The sequence below is a fragment of the Hyperolius riggenbachi genome, chromosome 2 (genome assembly GCF_040937935.1).
Source record: "Hyperolius riggenbachi isolate aHypRig1 chromosome 2, aHypRig1.pri, whole genome shotgun sequence".
Classification (NCBI taxonomy): Eukaryota; Metazoa; Chordata; class Amphibia; order Anura; family Hyperoliidae; genus Hyperolius; species Hyperolius riggenbachi.
Window position 1 is genome coordinate 421021516 of NC_090647.1, and position 16696 is coordinate 421038211.

The 16696-nt window shown below is 40.6% G+C and overlaps 1 protein-coding gene across 5 annotated transcripts in view; it reads right to left on the reverse strand.

Moving 5' to 3' along the window:
* Positions 1-16696, reverse strand: part of TBL1X (transducin beta like 1 X-linked) — a 448757-nt gene that overhangs the window by 127751 nt on the left and 304310 nt on the right. For all 5 annotated transcript variants that reach the window (XM_068269906.1, XM_068269905.1, XM_068269908.1 and 2 more), the window contains one exon: positions 3106-3211. In XM_068269906.1, coding sequence (XP_068126007.1) covers positions 3106-3163 — 58 coding nt within the window. In that variant the 5' untranslated portion in view covers positions 3164-3211. The remainder of the gene's footprint in view (positions 1-3105; positions 3212-16696) is intronic.

Here is a 16696-nt window from a genome sequence, read left to right on the forward strand (position 1 = left end):
AATACAGACCATTCTTCCTTATGTATGTGCGATTCTGGTAACTTTTTTCCTCTTGATCCATTTTCGATTGTTATCCGATTGGAAAATCATCATCATTTTAAAAAAAATCACATACAGTACGTGTGTATTCTAGCTTTCTATTATATCTGATTGATGTCATATCTGAATATCAAACAGATCTGTCACTTGAGTGTGGTCTGAAGTGCAAATTACATGGTGTGTACAAGGCCTAAGTTATGTTTATGTGTCAACATCTCAACATATCTTCATCATAAATACAACTACAATTGTAATTTTTTTCCACAGGGATCAAGCAGCAAAGGTATGCCTAATTTTAATTAAACATATTCCACCCCAAAAAGAAACCACATTCAGTTCAGTATTAAGACTGTTACAGTAATCGTTTCCAGATTATACATTCATTATCAATCTTTTTTTTGCAGGAGGCTCTTGACTATATTCTTAAGGCTATTTGATTTTTTTCTGAGGATTTATATACCACTGAAATAGATGCTTTTCAAACAACCCCCTCCTCCCACCCCAGTGAAAATGTTCAAAGTTTTTCTTCCACTATCAGACAAATGTTCACAGTTTTTTTTCTTTTTGTTTTTCCAACATAGATTTTCTGCCAGGGAAGATTCATTAATAAATCTCTCTCTCACACAATTAGATTCCTATATTCCCACCCACAAACCATTTTAGACACATTCACATATTTACAAAGAAACAGCAAAACTGTCACTCTCACAGGCAAGCAATAGAGCTTTTAGATGAATACTCAGACTTCACCAAATATCCAACTGAGAAAGTGATTACTGGTCTGAAAGAACAGCTGTAGTGACAGGAGAGGAGTTCTCTGATATTGTAAAATGGTATTCCAAGGTTTGTTTTTCTAAATGCAAAGTCTAAGCAGAAATGAATTTTCTTCCTATTTCATAACTGACTACAGGCATAAGGGGCACTGGGAACTCTGGGTGCCCAATTTCGCATAGTAAAATAGAATTCTAATTTACCAATATTTTACATTTTAAAAGTATAAATTATCACAGTAAAATATCATAAAATAATACCAATATTTTACTACAACTTAACCTAACACTACACAGAACACTCCCTTACTGATGCCTAACCCTAACCAACTCCCCCTCCCCACACCTAACCTTAACCACCCCCCATACCTAAACCATAAAAACACCCCACACGCCTAACCTTAACCTCCCCCCACTCTTAAACCTTCAAATCACCCCCCCTTTATGCCTAACCTTAACTGCCCCACCACCGCTAACCCTTAAAATCACCCCCCTTCCATGCCTAACCTTAACTATCCCCGCTCCCCTAATCCTTAAAATCACTGCCCTCCATGCCTAACCTTAACCGTCTCTCCACACCTAAGCAACCCCTGTGGCCAATATTCTGCTCTGGGGCGCCACCATATATGCAAATATAAATAACAGCTATACTGTGAAATTTGCTATTTATTGAGTGCCTTTATTGCGAAATATAGCAATAGAAATGAGCAGAAATTATGCCTATGCGTAATTACGCATAATAATTCGCAATTATGCATCGTAATCGTAATGCAAATTTTCCGGAAAAATCGTAATTAATTTTGCATGTAAATTGTAAGCATTCATAATTGACATGATATGTATATATATATATATATATATATATATATATATATATATATATATATATATATATATATATATATATATATATATATACATATATATATATATATATATATATATATATATATATATATATATATATATATACACACACAGTATATAACCTACCAACATATTTTAGACACTGTTTATGTTAGAAAGTAAAGTATACAATCTTGGCAGCACAAGATATAATACAAACTATACCTAGTACCATTTACTGGGGGAAATATGGTAGGGTCAGGTTCTATCTGCTCTTTACAGCTATGTTTTTTATGGCCATGTTTTTTTTTTATTAAGTTGATGATCAAATGAGAAATATACTATTTGAGTCATTTTATGAGTATGCAGTGATTATACCAAGCCCTTTTTCCTTTTTTTTAAATACTTTAATTTAACCTGACAAAGTGAGCAGTATATCTCACAAAACCCTTATTTTTTAAGCCTCAATAAATTGGTCTTTTCTAATTGAAATCAATTTGTTTATTGGAGGTAAGTTCATCAGTTTCCTCATTTTAAACTGTTTTTTAATATTTTTATATTTTTGAGGTGCCTCCAGTTTGTATTCCATTTTATACTCATCTTGAAGTTGTGTTAGGATTTTTATCCCGCTGCTTGATTGTGACTAGAGAGAAGACTCCAGGTAACTGAGTGGGGACAGGCTTTTGCTCTTTCTGCTCTGTGAGTGGTTGACTACAGGTGACCCTATCGTGTGAGCGCCCCACCCATATCTTCCCCAGTCCCCACAGCTTGTTTTCAACTATCATTAGTAACACACCAGGGCAGCTTTCAACTTATTTTCTCTTTCAGTTATCAAGACCAAAAGAACTCAAAATTTCTAGAGTAATAATGAGAAGACTTAGGGCATGGTAAGGGTGTGTTTCTTGCACTAAAAAATGGCCAAACAGATGTTTTGTTTTTTTTCTTTTTCAAATATTGGGAAGTATGTAATACATAAATGGATAGTGGATAGCGTGGATATGCGTACATATGTGGAACTATTTTCTCTTTAAATAGAAGTTGTTATCTTTATGATTGAATGAGTAAACTACCATTTTTATTTTTTACTAAGCTCAGTGAGTGTAGTAACATGGGGAGACCCTTGTAGTGGCTTCCTTCTACTGTTAAATTAAGTGTCTCTAGCGAAATGTGTATCCTCAGGTAAGCTCACTGTTATTTTTTTATCTGTTCAGATATGTGTTCCATTGTGAATGTGAGCATTGTTGGTACGAGATGCAATTGCATCCACCATTAATGCAGGAACCTCGAAATAAAACTATCCTTGATAATGGCACTGGATCTGTCCCATATCCATTTGTGGGATTGTAAATTCTCTGTTAATATTGGACTTGCCAATCATGTTTATCTGTTTACTTTATATGAGGTGAGCTGCAGAAATGTTTGTATTACAGACAAAAAAAGTACATTTTACCTGACTCCTGAAGATAGCGATACACCAAGAAATTCACTTCATCACTGGTTATGCTCATCTTAGCCCCACCTCAAAATGATGAGGTCTAGAGGAAGTAAATCCCAATCTAAGCCAAAACAAAAACATGTGAAATAGTATTATAAACAGCTTGTATACTATGCAGAGGAAAATACAGCAGCTAAAAGTGGACATTTTCTTTTTCTATTATTGTAGGTTTCACTGAAGACCAAATGGGCTTATCAGTTCAAACGTCCCTTGGCTGCTGTGAAAGATTTTCAGGAATGCATTAAAAACTAAAAACAAAAAACGTTCTTGGGAAAAGATTATGGATATACTATATTATGACCTGATCAACAGGAACCTTCACAAGCAAATTGCTTGTTTACTATTTACCTCACCTATCTTCAGTTATGGAACACATGTAAGACACACTTGAGACTCCAGTTTTCAGTTATATATTCACATTCATAAAACCATATAGGAATCTGTAAGGATTTTCTTAGCTTTGCCAAGAGTGATCTTTAGAAAATTGTATGTGATTTCAGTAGTGCTAAGCTTGATACTTCTAGACATATTAATCAGAATTGATTCTAAGAAGGTAGGTTCCCTTACAGTACAGGTGGGTTTGGTGAATAGTGAGTGTGGTCACATGAAACTATATGGTGTTTCCGTGATTATTGTCTATTATTGTCTTGTAACTTTTACTGCCCTCCTTATTATGATGCAGCTTTCAAATGCTCCTAAAATGTCTTTTAGCTTTCCAGTTTCAGTTAAAGGACAACTGAAGTGATAAGATTATGGAGATTGCCATATTTTTTACCTTTTAAACAAAACCAGTTGGGCAGCCCTGCTGATCTATTTGGCTGCAGTAGTGGCTGAATCACACACCAGAAACAAGCATGCAGCTAATGTTGTCAGATCTGACAATAATGTCAGAAATACCTGATCTGCTGCATGCTTGTTCAGGGTCTGTGGCTAAAAGTATTAGAGGCAGAGGATCAGCAGGACAGCCAGGCAACTGGTATTGCTTATAAGGAAATAAACATGGCAGCCTCAATATCCCTCTCACTTCAGTTGTCCATTAAAGTGTGTTCCTTAATTTGAATTGCTTGATAACTACTAAAAGTATTTAGGCCTGCCTGGGATTTCTGACAAAGATTGGTGGCATTGCATTGTAGCCACTGACAGAAAATAGGGTCTATCTGTGACAGGTGACAGACGTTGGGGTGCTGCCCTGTGGCTGACAGAAATTGGTCTCAGCCTGTGCCGGAATTTACCTGAGACAGACAGAGATGGAAGCACCACATGTTGACTATTGGCATTTAGTAAAGCCTAATTGTTACTGCTGAGTCTGACTGGGGCCACACTGTGACCACTGGCATAATATGACTGTTATAAAAATGGTGGTTCACATTGTGAAATCTGATGTACATTGAGGGCCACAGGGGCAAGAGGCCCCTTTAACACTTGCACGCTGCATTTCCCCACATTATGCTTACCCGCCACAAGAGCCATGCAAGTCTATGGAGACTTGCACACTTCACGCGATGCTACGCTCCCCTCTGCTCCCCCGCCACTCGATCACTGCACCGCTTAGGTGTAAAAGTGGCCTGATAGCGATTGCTAGCACAGTTTCTAAGATATATTCTCACTGCAGACATGGAACTGTTTCCACGGGGAACCTTAGAGGTAGATTAAAGCTAATGCACTCAAGCAGAGCTGGTTAAACCAGCGAGCACACTCTACGTGTGGTCAAGTCAGCGTAGTGTGTGCCCTTAGGTTATGTGCGAACCTTTGAATTGCCAACCATTGTGATGGTAGCGCGACCGCAATACTTCACTAGCGCCCCGCTACTATAATAATTAGCGTAGTACTGGCCGCACTAGTGTAGTATTGTGGTCGCGCTACTATCGCATTGCAATACTTCAGTAGCGCGGCACCTACTACATTAATTAACATAGTAGCGGCCGCGCTAGTGTAGTATCATGGTCACACTACCATCACATGGAACCTCAAAGGTTTGCACGTAACTTAAGAGTGCACGCTACCATGACAGGACAGCGTGTAGAGTGCACTTTCTGGTTAAACCCATGCTGCTTGAGGGTGTTAGCTTTAGTGAATCTTCAATCCCCATAGTGACTACTGGTATGGACTGGAATAGCAAATCCTTGCTGTCCTGCTCCATGAACTGCTCTCTGTTCTCTATGACGTTTCTATTCTTCTGTTAATCTTTGTCTTCCATATCCAGCGTCGAAAAGTCTGGAAACTTTCAGGCTCCTTTCACACAAGATATCACATCTTATCAAAGTGAACACGCCTTATCAGAGTAGCATAGCGAGCTCTACAAACGTATGCCTGCTAATTGGCAATGACACTCGTCCTGCCCTGAGCCCCTGCGGGTTCGTAGCACGCGCTATGCTACTCTGATAAGGCGCATTAACATTGATAAGGTGTGATATCTTTGATAAGGTGTGATATCTTTGATAAGGTGTGATATTTGAGTTATCACCGTTTAGTGAATCAAGCCCTTTGTCTGTTGTGTAGTGGTGCAACTGACAATATAAATGCATTTATTTATTTATGTATTTATATAGCTGTAGAGAGTATATTTTCTTGTCACTAACTGTCCCTCAGAGGGGCTCACAATCTAGTCACTGAAACACAATGCAATTATATTTCAATGGGGCCTTTCCCACTAGTGTGGTGTGGTGTGGTAAGACGAGTTCCAACAAAACAACATCTTGTCTGAAGTGCATCACCAGACGATGATCTATGGACTGCATGCTGCACTGTAGGTGTTGAATTGCAGCAGTAGGCTGTGATGGGACTTTACATAACCATTGTATAGCAATGCTATATTTCAGGATGGGCAACGTATTCCGTGTGAAAGGAGCCTCAAACTTTAGTAATGCTCATTCCCTTCATAAATATAACATATTAAATTCACAGTACATACACCATTACATTGTGTGTGTACTAGAAACATTAAATCAAATAAGCAGAAAGGCAAGGCAGTATTTATGGCTATGAAAGCTTTAACTTTAACTGTTGAACTTTATTTTGCAAACAGCAGATTTTCAGAATAAGAAAACCTTATTTTGAGTACCATTTATTTTGCTTACTAGTTTTAGTTTTCCTCGACATCTTCCCTGCGCTGCTTCAGGGTGTTCCTAGCATAACCCAAGGCAAACATCGAAAATTCAGACACCTCGTTATAACATCATATTAAATACAAAACTGTGTTTTTACCACTTTTTTGTTCAGGGTGTCTTTGGATGAAATATACTTTTTAATGTGGATGGAAAAAGTCTGGCATTTTCAATGTTTTTTTAAAGGTGCAAAACTTTTTCCAATCACAAGCTAGAGAAGCCAAACTTAGTGAATAAAGGAAATGACATTTCTTCCTTCATGTGTGTTTGTTGAACTAAAGTAGATTTAATAACAGCAAATCAGAAAATATGCACAGAAGGGATGTGTAGGAAGTGCTGTGAAGGAATCACCCCAAGCCGTTAATGTGGACAAAAGGATACCAAGAATGGGGCTTTATAAGGACATCAGCAGGATGTGAAGGGTGAAAGCAGACTCCAGGAAAAGAGCAATAAACTGAGTTAGGGTCCAGAGCAGGGGAATTGCAGAATATGGAGGATGTCAGTGAATGAGAGGAGTGAAACATGGACAGTGACATGGGTCAGAGAAGGTAAACAATGGGACATGCAGGATGAGAGTGAAGACAGGGCAGTAGAATGGGTCATGGCTAGAAGAGAAGAATAATGAGGATAATACGGCCACAGAAGGTGTGAACATGCTCATTGTGGAAACAGAGGAAGGACATTGGGACATGGAGAATGAAAATGCATCCATGAAATTTGGAGTGTGTTATAGTGTTAGAATACACCTCATTTGTTTTGTAGTGGTTAAGAGTATGCAGGCAACTTTTTTTTTTAGCATTTGCTACCTCAACTCCTCATTCTATAACCATGCCACTGTTCTCCTACAGCTGATTGAACAACATAACTCCAGCTAAAACTTTATAGTTAAAAGTTCTTAAAGATGTTGCGCTCCACCCACAAATTGGTATTTTTACTCCTCTGCTATAATACCGGTTCGCCACACCACAGTAGTCACAGATAAATCAGTCAAAAAAGGTGTAGGCGCTTCTACGGTATCCTGGGGTGACGTTTCACATGACTCTCTCTCCTTCCAAGAGATTTCCAGAAAGTGCGACCAGCCCTCAGGTTGATTTACATGGAAAGAAGAAACAACACTACATAGGGTAATAACGTCAGGCCCAAAAAAATTTTGTAACCTTCACCTGCCCCACACCACACCGGTGTAGCACACCCCAAAAAATTGATTATAGACTGCGCTCACCAGATAATGTGGCTGCTCGGTCACAAACAGCATTAAGCGCGTTCCACATATAGCCAATCGATCATATAACTTATTTTCCCAACTGTAATCGTCTCCAGTCCTCCAAATGGATATGTCACAAAAGAGAACACAGAATAGTGCAATATCTCAACACATTTCTGACACTTCCACCTCACCCATGTGCGACTACCTATGCAATAAATGCAATGCGCTCACCAGATGCGGTGGCTGCTCAGTAACAAACAGCAATAAAGGCCCGATGCATATAGCCCCTAGCTCAGTGGTTCTTTCCCACGGCTGAAATAGATGTCTTCAACTCTGTGTTTAAAGATAAAAGTAGACACAACACATAGTGTAGCATCTAAACACAAATACACATCCACCTTCACCCTGTGTGAACACAGCAACCGTGCACCCCACCATAGGTGTAAGTATCAGGTAAACCTATACGCTCACCAGATCCTCCTGCTGTCTATCCACAAACAGCTATAAAGGCTTATTGTACTCAGGCTTGAATTCCAATCCTTTCTGTGTAGCTCCCTTAAAAACTAAACACACACTTCCATTGCACAGTACTACTTTAATATTTGTAAAAAAAATCCAGAATTTGCACTCACATTTTCCAGAAAGTTAAAAGCTTATTCAAGTTAAAACTCCAGCGTCCTGGATCCAAACAGCATGCTCTCCTCAGTGTGCCGACCTCTAGCCCCGCCCAACGCGTTTCGTCCAAAGACTCATCAGGAGCTAATGATTGGTTTGCACACCAGAAGTTTAAATATCCCAGCCCAGCCCTATTACCCAGTTGCGAGCTCTGCGCAGCACCCAGCCTGCCTTGTTCAGGAACCTCCTCCCTTCTCTCTATGGGCGACATCTACAGGACTACACTACCCAAAGCCCTTTGCGCGCACTTCCTGGCCGCCGCAATCAGGGACTACATTACCCACAATCCTACACCGCACTTCCGGTTCGCCGCCGCTTAATGCTGTTTGTGACCGAGCAGCCACATTATCTGGTGAGCGCAGTCTATAATTGCCGCCGCAAGGCTGTTAACGAGCCAACCCCGCCATTGCCATATAACACCAACCCTGAGCTCACTCCACTGGCTACCGATAAAATGGAGAATTCTGTTTAAGATTGGCTTACTGACATTCAAAACCTTGCACAATCTGGGCCCTGGATACCTGAAGGACTTGTTGCAACTACATCACACCCTCCACAATCTTAGATCAAAAGGACGTAATACCTTGGTCACCCCCAGAGTCCACCTCAAAACCTTTGGAGACAGAGCCTTTTGTCATGCTGCCCCTACACTTTGGAACTCCCTGCCACACCCAATCAGGACAGCCCCATCCCTGGAAGCATTTAAGTCTAAACTGAAAACCTACCTTTTCAGTCTGGCATTCATGAACATCTGACTATCTCCTCTGTAACACAACCCAGCCTGAAACCCTGTATTAATCTGAGACACAGCTATGCGCTTTGAGTCCTATGGGAGAAAAGCGCTTTACAAATGTTATTGTATTATTGTATTGTATAATTAATTTTTGGGGTGTGCTACACCGGTGTGGTGTTGGGCAGGTGAAGGTTACAACATTTTTTTTGGCCTGACGCTATTACCCTATGTAGTGTTGTTTCTTCTTTACATGTAAATCAACCTGAGGGCTGGTCGCACTTTCTGGAAATCTCTTGGAAGGAGAGAGAGTCGTGGGAAACCTCACCCCAGGATACCGTAGCAGCGCCTAAAACTTTATAGTTAGTTTTGGATAGACATGGAAGGCATAGATGATCTGCTCTTGCGTTGTGTTTCTGTAGTGGGGATTTACCTTGACTTACTGTCTAGGAGAAAGGCTAAAGCTATCTGAGAGAAGGTGCTATATGACTGGCTTGGTTAAATATACATATTAAATGAAAGGAATAGGGAAAAGGTAGGAAGAGAGTGGTTCAATGGGCATCAGTTTGTGTTTCAGATAATGCACTGTCAACCCATCAAGTTGTTTTTAGGTTGCCTATTAGGTTATGTGTAGTTCTAACTCTTTTTTTTTGTTCTTTACTTACTTAAAGGGGCACTGCAGCGAAATATAAGGTCTTGGGATTGCCTGAATAGCAAGTTTCTATTAGAGAAAGCAACACATATTAGACAGTGCTATTGTTTACAGAGCTAATCTGTATAAGATTTATAGCTCACATATAGATACTGGCGTCCGTTCACAAGGCAAGGAAATGACGGACTCTGTACTCAGTTACGCTGTCTCTCAGAGCTATCTCTCTCCTCTTGTCAGGTGAAACCAATGCAAGCCCATTGTCTTATTGCTGTGAAAGGTGTTAGGTAAATAAAAAAGCCTGTTTATTAACCTAATACTGGGCATACACGGCTGCTGGGAGGATTATCAATCGAGCCTGATGGCTTGATTGATAATATCCGACGTGTCCGATACCCCGCCGGATCGATAGTGTGCTCGATACCGGCGGGGAGAACAATAGAAGAAACGAGCAGCTGATTAGCAGCCGCCCGCGGGGACGAGCGGGGATGCGCCGGCGTCGAGCCAGTGGCTCGATCTGGCGCATAATCGCAGCCGTGTATGCCCGGCATAAGACATTTCAAAGTGCAGTACTTTCTGCTGAATGAGCTTGCACTAGGAGGACAGGGCTGTGAGCTGAGGGAGAGGAGAAAGATATTAGCCTTAATCACACAGCCAAGCTTCCCTTGCCTTGGCATGGCAGGATCTGTCTGTGAGCTATAAATTATCCAGATGCCCTTTGTAAGCCAAAGCACCATCTAATATGTGTTTCTCTTTTTAATACAAACTTGCTATTAGGGAAATCTCAAAAGCGTATATTTTGCTGTAGTGCCCCTTTAAGTAAATATTATCAGTATTCGTAAGCTACATACACATAATAGATTTTCTTGAGCAAGAACAATTGTTGATGATTGTCTTTGGTGAAAACCTAGCGTATGCACAGGTGTCTCCTCCACATAAGACTAGAAAATCAGACAATAGCTGAGCAGCATGACTGTACAGTGATAGCTCCTAAACTCTCACCTGAAACAATCACTAATGACTCTATATGGCAGCTGGTATAGAAGGCGTGTATGTTCCTTTAATATGCTTCTAGTTATTAACTTCAGATTTACCAAACTTAAAGGAAACTCAGCACTGTTTTAATAAAACATAAGGAATGTGGGCTGTTGGGAGTGTCAAGCATTACTTACCTTCAGTGGCTGTTCCCTAGCCCCCTGTCTGTACGAGCTTTGCTATGTTCTCCAGCCAGACCCACAGCTGCAGCAGTCTTCAGCTCCCATGGTGGTAGCTTGCTTCCCTAGATGACGCAGTGCATGCTGGGAGATGTACTGCTTCAATGTGAGTACCTATGCTGGCATGAAATGACACAGCCAGGAACATGCCACACTGCCAAGGGCACATACAGATGACGGACTATGGAGCAGCTCCCCGAAGGTAAGTAATGCTTGTCACCATCCCCCACCCCAACAACCCACACTATTTATGAACCACCCTTTAGAGGAAGGTTAGTTTATATTAATGCCTTTAATTCAAAGCAGGGGAATTGTTGCTTTTTCTGCCTTGAATGACAACACATTGCTGTACATCACATTGATAAACACTAAATAAATAAAGAGGTATGTTACACTGTACTCTCATATTCTTTACAAGGATATTGGCATGCCAAAGGAAAAATCATTTATAGCCTAACAATTTAAATACCTAAATCAAAGGTGCCTTTTTTACAACCACAGCTTCATAACAGAATGAAGTATGTTCCTAAGATTCCATTCTATTTCTATTCTGTCACCTCTTCCTCACCTAGCAGCAACACGTATTGCAATTTACTGCATATTACTCCTAAATAACACTGTGGGGAACATTTTCTATCCCTCTTTTCTTCTTCCTGCAGCTGTCCAACTTATCATTTAAGGAGTGAATACATTTTTATATTTTAATACTTCATTACTTTCATTTCCCTGGAGGGAAGGGAATTAACATGTAAAAATGAATTAATTTCTGATGGAACATTTTGCAGCACAAATCCATGCTTTTAATCAGTTAATACGAGGTAGAAAATAACAGTATGCATGATATTAAACTGAGGAGAGGCTCTGTGGATCACAGCTATGAATAAAACTCTTGAAAATGGGGTAAAGTAGATGGAAATATCAATAGATTAGCAGTGAGCAAACAGTCTCCATGGTGAAGTTTATAATGGCTGTCACGGCAACCAGATATGTGTGCAGCTGATGAATAGGACAAAACAGCTCACAGAACATGTATCTGCTGACATTTCATTAAACCTTCCATTAACTCCTTTGTAACTGAAGCTTTTACGCAGGGACCTTGTCATCAAGCTGTGAAATATCACCTGTTATCACTGTTATGGCTTCCACAGATCATACAGCTGGTATGGTTGACCACACACCTGACTTATGTACAAAGGTCTTTCTGGGGAATTTGATATTCTGTGCTGGTGACAAAAAACAAGGCACTATCATATTTACTACTCATTTATTTGGACAGAAAGTCATGAGTAAAGTGAGCAATTTAAATTGTGGTATGACAGGGCCGACTCTACAATTCAGTCTGTGGAGTTCAGCTATTATACAGCCAAACTTCATCTATCTTCAGGGGAGCACGTAGCTGTGCACAGAGCTTGGCTACCATGTTGCCTAACTCCGGATAGCGGCATAGAGAGCTGTGGTGGTGCACGGAGTTTGGTTACTAAGTAGCCAAACTTCAAATAGCGGCAGAGGTCGGTGAGGAGCGCCAAGGGTTCCATCAGATTTCAGCAGAGGGCTTCCGTTCAGTGAAGGCAGCATGGGGAGAAGTAATTGTGCACCTGGGGTTAAGTTATGTAGTTAAACCACACATATTTCAACTCAGAATTCAAAAGTCGTAATTCCGTCTTGTAAATTCTGAAACAATTTTGCTTCACATTTTCACATTTTTGCTTAGAATTTTCCAATCCATGTCCAATTCATTTGAGCATGCTCAGTAGACATATAGGGCTCGATTCACAAAGCGGTGATAACCCAGTTAAAGACTTTAGGCGTGATAACCATTTTTATCATGCCTAAACTCAGTTTAGGCATGATAAGTTTAGGCATGATAAGTTTAGGCATGATAAGTTTAGATAAGTTTAGATGGCGTGCAAAGTCCCGCACGCAAAGCAGCGCCATTAAACTCTATGCAAAGTGCACCAGACTTTGCTAGCGCAAAACTTTTGATCAGCTGTGCACTGCGGTGCTAACCCAGTTGGTGCTTAAACTTATCACGCCTAAAAACTTATCACACTTAAACTTATCATGCCTAAACTTATCACACCTAAACTTATCACACCTAAACTTATCATGCCTAAACAGAGTTTAGGTGTGATAAAGGGATTTTCACTAGCGTGCTAACTGTTAGCACCGCTTTGTGAATCAGGCCCCAATTGTTCTAATTTCCGCATCAATAGTGAAAAGTGTTTGCTGAGCATGGCCAAGTGACATGAATGTGAAAATTTTAAGCAAAAAATGTAAAACATTTGAACCAAAGTTATAACCTACTGTAAACACATTTGTCAGCACAGAATTCACAAACTTCACTTGGAGTTCTGTGTGACAGGGACAGTTGTAGCTACAATTGGGCCCTGGGGCAAAAGTAACTTGGGGGCCACACTAGCACAGCCCGACCCCCCACATCAAGTTCACCACCCTGGGCCCCTGAGCTGGCTGCCAGGCTCCACCCTCGTCACACAATATCATTAGATATTGAGCATTATTCCCCTTTCTTTTAGAATGTACACATAGCAGAGTCTTAGCTTATCCAGGCAGGACCGAGGAGGCAGCACTGTGCTCTAAGCTCTGACACTTGTCTGCCTTATTCCCTCCAGACATAAAGGGGGGGGGGGGGCTACAGGCTCTGGGGCAATTGCTCTCTTTGCTTCAAATGGAAGTGTCAGCCTTGCTGTATGACATGGCAGATTCAGAATTCAGCAATTCTGACCATCCCAGCAGCTGCTCATATGACTGTACCATATACTATGTGTTGGAAAACACATTGGTCCTTATTCAATTCACATTTTCTCCTTAGTTTTCTCCTATGTGATACATTTTCACACCTTATCAACAAAATGCCTTTTCAGCCACCAGCAAGTAAGAAAACTCAGAATAATTTTGACAATACTTTTTCAGTTGCTTTTTGGTACTTTTTCAATAGTAAAATGCTGAAAAGTTATTTTAAACAGAAACTGAAAAATGATCTCCTAGGAGAAAACTCATTAGAAAAAGCTGTATTGGATAAGGGTCATTATTAGGAGTCCTGTTCTGTATGTTTGCAATGGCTGGTTGCACTGTTTGTCTGGACTGTTACTATATTTCCTCACCAGCAGGCGGCATTTTGCAACACCTTACAGATCTTGTTGTGGCTGCAGCTTTTTGGTTTACCAGCTAGTGGCTCTCTGCTTCTGCACTGTGGTGCTTTCACCATTCACCAGCAGGTGTCTCTGGACTAAAGTACTTTCACTGTGGTGTCACCATTCAACTCATTCACTATGCCATCACCTGTTGTATTTAAGATCTCCAACCATCTCAGAACCCTGCAGCATTTACAGTTCAGCGTAGCACTGCCACTTGCTGGTTTCTGTGCTACCTACTCTTAGGCCTTGTTCACATTATAAATCGCCAGTGCAATCGCAAGCACTGAGTGATTCTGTAAGCGCTTTTCTAAGTGCTTTCAGAGCGATTTTCACTTAGAAAAGTACTTTTCTAAGCTCTTTTGTGTAGCAATGTTTTGTTCATTTCCTGACCTGGAAATGAATAAATACAATGTATTTATTCATTAAAGCGCTCAGCAGAACGCGTTTCAAAGTGCTTTTTCAAGTGCTTAGCGATTTTGCTATAATTGCTATTGAATTGCAAACCCTCTGGAAATGATGCAGGAGCTGCATTTGCGATTGGATAGAAAGCTCATCGCTTATGTGAGAACACTCACATAAGCTCACATTGAACAAGCGCTTTTAAGGCAATTTTTAAAATTGCCAGGGCTTAAAAATAAGCACAATCACCAGTGGTGTAGCTAAGGAGCTGTGGGCCCCGATGCAAATTTTACATTGGGGCACCCCAAACACTCTATATGTAACAATTGATAAGGCACACCAAAACCTGCCAAGGACAACCACAGTGTCAGAGGTGCAAGAGGGGGATAGGGAGCAGTTTGTCAATGATTACCACTACACAAAGTATCTATGGAAGTCATTATTATGAGCACAGGACCAATAGAGAGCTAATACTGAAGCTGAGGAAGGGCCCTTCGGGGGCTCCTCTGGCCCAAGGGCCCCAATGCGGTCGCAACCTCTGCAACCCCTATTGCTATGCCCCTGGCAATCACTTACAATGCGAACAACTCTAAAACCTCTCTCTCTCTCTATATATATATATATTAGTATAGTTAGTTGATATTAGGATTGCTGTGTTTATGCCGGTTTCACTGTGGTGATTTGCTATTGTTCACTTGTATATAGTTGCACTACTTGACAATTTCTGTTCACTTCTACCTATTGTTTCACATCTCAGTTTTTGCTGCAATAGGAAATCTTTTGCCCTGTTGCTAAGCGTAGCCATAACATAAGTGTATGAAATACCTATTTGAGCAAGAGCCCTTCCACATTGTGTCCATTTGTGTCACAATAGACAATACCATCACGTTGCAATGCGCTGTAATGATATTCCTATGTGGTTTCCACATGAAAGGACATTTGAAGTGAAAAGAATATGGATACTGCCATATTTATTTTCTTTTAAGCAATACCAATAATGTCAGATCTGACATTAATGTCAGAAACAACTGATCTGCTGTATACTTGTTCAGGGTTATGGCTAAAAGTAAAATGCTGGGAATACACAATGAGTTTTTTTTGGCAGATAGATGGATTGATAGATAATTTCCGACAGGTCCAATCTGATCGGTAATTTTTCTGATTGATTTTCTCATAGAAGTGAATGCAAGCGTAGAGAGGAGCCGGCACCATCAGAAGTAATGTATTGCTCTTTTATTTCATCAAGGCATAACAGCAATTAAATGCGACGTTTCGAGGCATACGCCTCTTTATCAAGCTTGCTGCATGTTAAATACACAGTAATACACATCCATATATATAGTACTGCCCATCAGCAGTGGCCAATCAATTCAAAATTTCCTAAACCAATCAGTCACATCCTCAATCCTGCGGACCTGATGGGGAACTAAAAACGCTCACCTGCTGATGTGGACGCCTCCTTTGTGTCCCTCCCATCCACAAACATCCAATGTCCGCCGCCTCTGCCCCCTTCTCCTGTCCTATCCGGCTGTCACACCACGCCGGCCGCGCATGCGGACAAGCTAGGGGACCATGCCGGATGACGCCATGACGACAACGCGGAAGCGCAGCCGTCAGGCGTCCAGACGGGAGACGTGATGACATCAGCGGCCTCAGCCGCTGTCTGTCATCTGTTGGAAGGCGGGGCAGAGACGGAAGACGTGCGGAAAACCCATATCAGTATAGGAGGCAACGTGAATGATATACATACTGGGCAAAGCGACCACGTGGTCACATACAACACATATCAATTAATCATCTAAGCCAAAATCTATGGCTAGACTGAACTACCGCGATATAATATGTATCACATTGTGATACATATTATATCGCGGTAGTTCAGTCTAGCCATAGATTTTGGCTTAGATGATTAATTGATATGTGTTGTATGTGACCACGTGGTCGCTTTGCCTTCCTGGTGAAAGAGTTCCTGACTGACGTCAGGAAGTGAATAAAAGAATCGCTCTGCAAAAGCGATTAGAAAGCATAGGGAAAGGGGATTTTAAAAAATCGCTCATCGCTTCAAATAGCGCTGGAGATTTATAATGTGAACATAGCCATAGTGTGAATGAACATACGTTATGAAATTTGAAAAGCTCTGCTGTATAACCTGTTGCATCAGTAGACATTTTACTGAAGAGGTACAGCTGATCACTACTTTCCTAAGATATAACATTCAGGTTAACAATAATACAAATATTGAATAAATTGAGAATGATTGAATTGTTAATGCAATTGTAATCTAATATTCATTTTTGTGTGCATACATGGCTGCACTTACAAGCTTCCTTTATTAAACCTCTGTTTAGATGGGAAACTGCTTCTGTTCTTAAAATGTTTGAAGTAAAATCAAGAGCCATTCTTGTTATATAAT